At 39.3% G+C, this 6645-nt stretch overlaps 1 protein-coding gene across 1 annotated transcript; it reads left to right on the forward strand.

The window, feature by feature from the left end:
• Positions 1-1828: 1828 nt before the first annotated feature.
• Positions 1829-2886, forward strand: LOC122672423 (probable N-acetyltransferase HLS1-like). The gene is made up of 2 exons (XM_043869901.1): positions 1829-1834; positions 1921-2886. Exons 1-2 carry the CDS (start codon positions 1829-1831, stop codon positions 2884-2886), a joined length of 972 nt encoding a protein of 323 aa, XP_043725836.1.
• The last annotated feature ends 3759 nt before the right edge of the window (positions 2887-6645 follow it).

Here is a 6645-nt window from a genome sequence, read left to right on the forward strand (position 1 = left end):
GGGGTTTCGCTTTCACTTCCGAATGTAAGGATCTTTAGGGGAGAGAGGAGTACCACATTCACACAACCCTAAACACAACAAACGCACACACAAGAGAGAGAGAGAGAGAGAGAGAGAGTTCTAACTTCATCTCTCACATAATAAACAAATGAAAAGTTCACAAGACAAAACATATCTCATTAACTTTCTTAATTATTTTTTTGGTAAAGACCCATCATAGCAATTAAGTTAATCCCCAAGTTGTGTATTGGTGCCACACATCATAAACCTTATCCCCACCCCCAACCTTGTAAATCTTAAGCATGCATTCATCAACTGGATCATATCTTAGATGGTTGAACAATAAAAATTGAAAGCCAAAAAAAAATAAAATCTACACATGATATAATGTAGGGAAATTTTCTTAAATCCACTAGATAAGAACAGAAATTACAAGATAATAAGGTTTCAAATTTGTTTTACATCCACTGTTTTCTATTTTAAAAAGATTTACTTAATCTCCAAAGTTGATTAGTACTCATGCCAGATGAAAACAAAAAAAAAACCCTTCTAAAATTGCCCTAACCTCATTAAACTGTTTTAAAAACGGTGAAATCCGATGAAAGTGCCCCTTAACTGAAGGAGTAGAAATCAAAGCTCCTGTTATCCCCTTCAAAAAAAATGAAAACAAAGCTATAGCATCGAGTCCAAAGGGAAGTACACCTTAATTGTTGGAATAGAAACTTATTTAAAAAAGAAAAAAGAAAAAAAAAAAAGAGGATGGTTCCCCCACCATCCTAGGGTTCACAAACCCTTCTGTGTTTTGGAATGTTCCACAATACCCTCCCGATACCTATTCCCATCCTCTCCCGCCCCACGGTGAATGGGATCCCATTCACCGTGGGTGGAAGGAAACTCGATCAAAAAAAAAAAAAAAAAAAACCTAAACAAAAAAAAAAAAAAAAAAACAAAAAACAAGAGTGAGAAAAACCAAAAAAAAAAGAAGGTATTCCCTCCTATTTTCCCTATTTTGGGGCAATTTTGAAAGTTTGCTTTTATTTTATTCCAGTGTGACATGAGTACTAACCAAATTTGGGGATTGAGTAAATATTTTTAAAATTTTAAACAAATTTGAAACGTACATATATTATAATTTTGGTTCTTATCTAGTAGATCTAAGAAATTGTTCCTATAATGTAAAGCTCGATCAATTAAGGAACAATATTGCAGATGAAGCTAGCAACATGGCGTGAGGCTGAGATGATCTAAACGTGGATAGGCTACGTAAGCAAAGCCAAGGGGATCAAGAGGGGTAGAGACAAAAACACATTCTATTATTAATTCCCTTTTGTCTTCCTTTTTTAATATGATCAATCATTTTGTTGTCCCAAGTCTGGTCCATAGTTGATGATGGAGAGAACATTCTCATAAAGGCAGCTTTCCCTTCCCCTCCCCTCCCCTCCCCCCTCCTTTCCATTTCGTATAAATAGCTCTCCTTTCTTTGCCTTTCTCTTGTGCATTTATTAACCCATAATTTAGTTCACACTATGTGAACTCACTCTCTCTTACTCTTCCTCTTTCTTCCTCTTTGGTAGCCCTTGTTTCTGCTCTCTTAACTACTCTTTGGAAAGTCACTTCTGTTCAAGTCTTCACCCTCAAACTGTTTTATTGTTAATGTCACAATGACATTTGAGAAACTTAAGATAAGAAGTTACGACGCCAAAATCGATAAAGAACGGATCAAAGATTTCGAGCGGAGCTGCGAAGTAGGATCAACAGAAAGTGCTTTCCTCTTCACAGACACCATGGGTGACCCTATTTGTAGGATCCGTAACAGCCCACAATACAAATGCTGGTAACTCTCTTTCTCTAGTTTATATTAATATAGAGAAAGATAAGAGTCCATATGTGTTTGTGACAAATTGAAATCTTTCTATTTAGGTGGCCGAGTTGCATCATGAGTTGGTAGGAGTCATTCAAGGCTCAATTAAGAGAGTAACAATTAAGAATCAAGCCCGGGTCGGATACATACTAGGCCTCCGGGTTGCTCCATTTTACCGGCACAAAGGAATCGGTCTGAGCCTAGTGAAGCATCTCGAAGAATGGTTCATAACCAACCAAGTAGACTTCGCATACATGGCCACTGATAAGGATAACTTAGGTTCAGTGAAGCTATTCACAGACAAACTCGGGTTCATCAAGTTTCGGACCCCAACCATACTAGTCAACCCGGTTGGCCTAAGAAAGAGTCGGATCTCCCCAACCGTTGAGATTGCAAAGCTCAAGATAGAAGATGCGGAGCTTCTCTACCGAAGGTTCATGGGTTCTACTGAGTTCTTCCCAGATGATATAGACCGAGTCCTCAGAAATAAACTGAGTTTAGGCACCTGGGTTGCTTACCCGATAACCGAGTCATGGGGGGATATCAACTCGGGTCAATTCCCACCCAATTGGGCTATGCTTAGTGTGTGGAACAGTGGAGATCTATTCAAGCTAAGGGTGGATAAAGCACCACTATCATGCTTCATGTATGCCAAGAGCTCAAGATTGATCGATCGAGTGTTCCCATGCTTGAAGATACCGGTTTTCCCTGATGTGTTTCGCCCATTTGGGTTTTATTTCATGTATGGGTTGAACCAGCATGGGCCAAGGTCGGGTTTGTTGGTTCGTTCTTTGTGTAGGTTTGTTCATAACATGGCTATGGAATTTGAGGAGGATTGTAAGGTAATTGTAACTGAGGTTGGGGGTTGTGATTCACTTAGCCTTAATATTCCACATTGGAAGTTGTTATCATGTGAAGACTTGTGGTGTATAAAGGGTTTGAGAAAAGAAACACAAGATAGCTTGTTTGAATTAACAAAAACTCTAACCAGTAGAGATCTTTTTGTCGACCCTAGAGAGGTATGAGACAAAGTATCAAGATTCTTGTAGCCTTCAAGTCCTTGTTCCCTCATAGATTTCACTCCTAGGGAGAGATGATTTGTTGTTCCTTTCGTTTTTCACGAGAGCAGATCTGTAAAGATTTCCTTATTTGGGTGTTTGCCTTTGTCAGCTCTTGGTCTTGTCTTTTGATGGTTAACCCATCTTGGTGATGGATTTGGACAACTCAAGACGCGGAGGACTCGTGTGTGTGTGTGTGTGTATATATATGGTGTCAGGCCACTGATGGTGTTGCTGGACAATTTGGATCTTCTACTGCCGAGCTGCCTGACAGGACCGTGCTGCTTAGACACGGCGAGGTGTGTAATGACCACCTTACCCCTATCCAAATGTCTTGCCCGAGTGGGGGCCGATAAGGTGGTCATTGCACGCCTCACGATGTCTGAGTAGCACGGTATTGCCGGGTAGCTCTGCAGTAGAGGATCTAAATCTGTTGCTGGATCCATCGATAAAAACATATTCTTTTCTAAGCTCTTGTTTTTTTGGCATATGGGTCTCACAGCTTTAAATCACATGAGTAAGGGAGGACTATATAGCATATATAAGTATTCCATGACACATCTCCAGGCGAGTGATTCTACAACAGCGGGCCTTTCCACGTCAATATAAGACATTTTTAAGGTGGGAATTTGTGGCTCTTTGGCTGAAAGATTCAGACAAGAACACAAAAACAATCAAAATTGATGTTTTTCAAGTTTTTATTATTGATGAAGCCGAATCTCCTCTGTTTAAATTCAGAAAGTACTATTGTTATTTCGACGGGCTGTTTCGCCTTTGAAACATGCTAGAAGGATAAAAAAGTAGCGACCGGGTGAGCCAATCGCCAATTAAATGCCTTCGTCGAGATCTAGGTGGGTTTCTGGGGTAGTTTGTACTTTCATGGGTTAGTGTTTTTCTCTATGTTGTATCTATATATAGTGAATTTGGATCGTCTACGGTCCGCCTGACCGTAGCAGCCATAGCAACGCCCTAATGAGGCGTGGTGCAATGACCGCCTTATCCCTGCCCAAATGCCTTGTCCGAACATGGGGAAGACGATCATTGCACCACGCCTCATTAGTGCGCTACTATGGTTGCTACGGGCAACAGGTCGTAGACGATCCTGATCCATATATAGTGGTTATCTCTTTGGAAGATGCATGATGGGGGTGTGAGAGCGATTTTGTATTTTTCGTTCATAGAAATAGTGGATCATTTCCTTCTCTGTTATGTTCAACAGAACCGTACTCCAGTGGGAGAGATGTCAACCTCATTGGTCAGATGCGGAATCAATCTCTTTCCTATAGCAGACTCATGCATGTGGTAAGGATACAACAAAGTGGTTTTTATCATACAAAGCCACAGATCATCATCATCTTCTCGTCTTTGAGGGAAAAATTTGGATAAACCAGCATGAGTTAGGTACGTGTGTCTTCTCTCTTCTCTCTTCTAATAACTGAGGTGAACCGATTGAGGATTTGACAAAAGTTATCCAAATAAATGAACCCAACCGTACCAAACCCCTTTAACACCTAATGGGAAAGGATTTTGATTATTGATTCCTAGCTAGTTTGCTTGGCTTTTGTCATTTATCAAACAATTAAGTTGGGGTGATGTGGTGATGTGAGGGCCTTGCATCATGCTCTAATGACCCTTTTAGGCCTTTCTTTTGATTGATGAGCTTTGATGTTATGTTTGTGGGTTTCTTAATTCTTAAAGAAATTGCATTTAATTAACACAATGCATGCATTTCCTCTTTTATCTTTTACCACTTTAGAGAATTTGTCATGGAACCCATAGCCTAGCCATACTTTTAACCCGATCATCAATTAGATTCAGTCCTGAATATGGAATAAGGGCTTCAATGATTATTGGATTTGTGATAGTGATTAAGACTCTACACACCCAACAAAGCTTATGTAGAGTGATGAGGTCTCTTTCATCTATTTTAACTTTCTTCAATAAAATGCAGCAAACAGCTTTCCAATATTGACATCTCCATCCGGCCAGAATTGGACAAGAGAGAATTGGAAGCCCAAGCCCACCATATGGACATTGTTACGATCCCATATCAGTCATATGGGGGGGCTGCTTTTCTATGTTGGTAGGTACCCTCATCCAGGAAACCAATTTATGGGGTTGAGTTCTTCCAAGATTTGTACCAATGGTATCGAAGCAGTTGATACTTAGTACAACCTTCACATGGAAGGGGCAACTTAGTGCCAAAGTGGACCCGTTGGAAAAGGGCTACCTGTAGCCACGTAAAGAGCTTAGAACAAAATGGAGCCGATTAGAAATGACTACCCGATCTGGAGTGGGCCACAGTGGATGCTGGTTTAGAAGCGTGGTTGTATGTTACGATCTCATATCAATCATATGGGGCTGATGCCTCATCGGTTACGAAAGGGGTTTGTTGTGGATTGATATGGTCTTGGGTTCCCTAATCTTGTAAGTAGGTTTATGGGGTTGAGTTATTCCAAAATTCATATCAGACATCTTGTCCATTGTTGCCCCTCACAATTGTATAGAAAGACTAATGATCGAAATAGAACAATTGCAAGTGTAGTTCATCTAAACTACTAGATAAATCTTCCAAGTTACTGCTGAAACTCTTCAAGGTCTCAAGAAAATTCATAATTGAATAGTAAAAATCAAATTTCATACAACAACAACAAACTTAGTCTTATCCCAACTTAATGAGGCCAACTACATGGATCCAAACAAGACAATTAATGTAGGTAAAAATGAGGTCTAAACAAAACAGGGGAATGAAAAGATGGGAAAAACGGGTCATATCGGCTTATATTTAAAAGAAAAATAAACCTAAGTCTTAGTTCCTAGTCTAACGATTTTGCAGTTCCCAGATGGACACTGAAATGGGAGGGGGAGGGGGACAGTGTCTCACAAAAATTCTTTTCAAATTACTAACCCAAACAGTCTCACTGTCAACACTTCCTATTGTCTCACTTGGATTAGTTGGGGCAATCTCAATTTTACTAGTATATACACACAGCCATATATGTTACACTTACACCCAATTAATCACTGAGGTGCCGTTAAGTTTTTGCTAAAGATCAACAAGGTGTATATTGAAAGGAAAAGAGTAATGTTACAAGGAAAGGCTATAGAGGTCCTTAAAGAAAGCCAAGCATTGAGCCTGACAATCTTACAAATTACTTAAATCTATAGTGAGGTCGCTCAAGCGCTTCCCAACATACTGTCTGCGAAATAAAGCTAGGGGGGGATTCCATACGGTTGTTGAGTAACTATCTTATTTTGAGAACGTTATTCTTTGGCAGAATCATCTTTTTCCGTTTATGTGCTGGAATTGTATTATTTTAACATTTAATGGCGGTTGATAAACCTGTTCTAGAACGCATTCCAAAACAGAAAAAGAACATCAATGGTGTTTGTTAATCCTATTTCGGAACAATTTCATATAACCATTGACAATATTTACATAAATGACATTAATCTCGATATATAACTCAAATAAGTGCAGGATTGGCTGAAATGATCTATTTAACCTCAAAATTACATGACATGACTAGTCCATCAGTAATGTTCAACACAAAAATTACATAAATTCCATTACACAATGTCCAAATTCCTAAAATACTCATGAGATGGTATCTCCACCTTCACCCAATTTAAGTTTGCTCACAACATCTAAGAGGTCTTTCAACAACCTTATATGGTTCTCAAAGCCTTTAATTGCTCCTTTCAAATATCCCTTAAGATATCGGT

The sequence above is a fragment of the Telopea speciosissima genome, chromosome 8, assembly GCF_018873765.1.
Source record: "Telopea speciosissima isolate NSW1024214 ecotype Mountain lineage chromosome 8, Tspe_v1, whole genome shotgun sequence".
Classification (NCBI taxonomy): domain Eukaryota; kingdom Viridiplantae; phylum Streptophyta; class Magnoliopsida; order Proteales; family Proteaceae; genus Telopea; species Telopea speciosissima.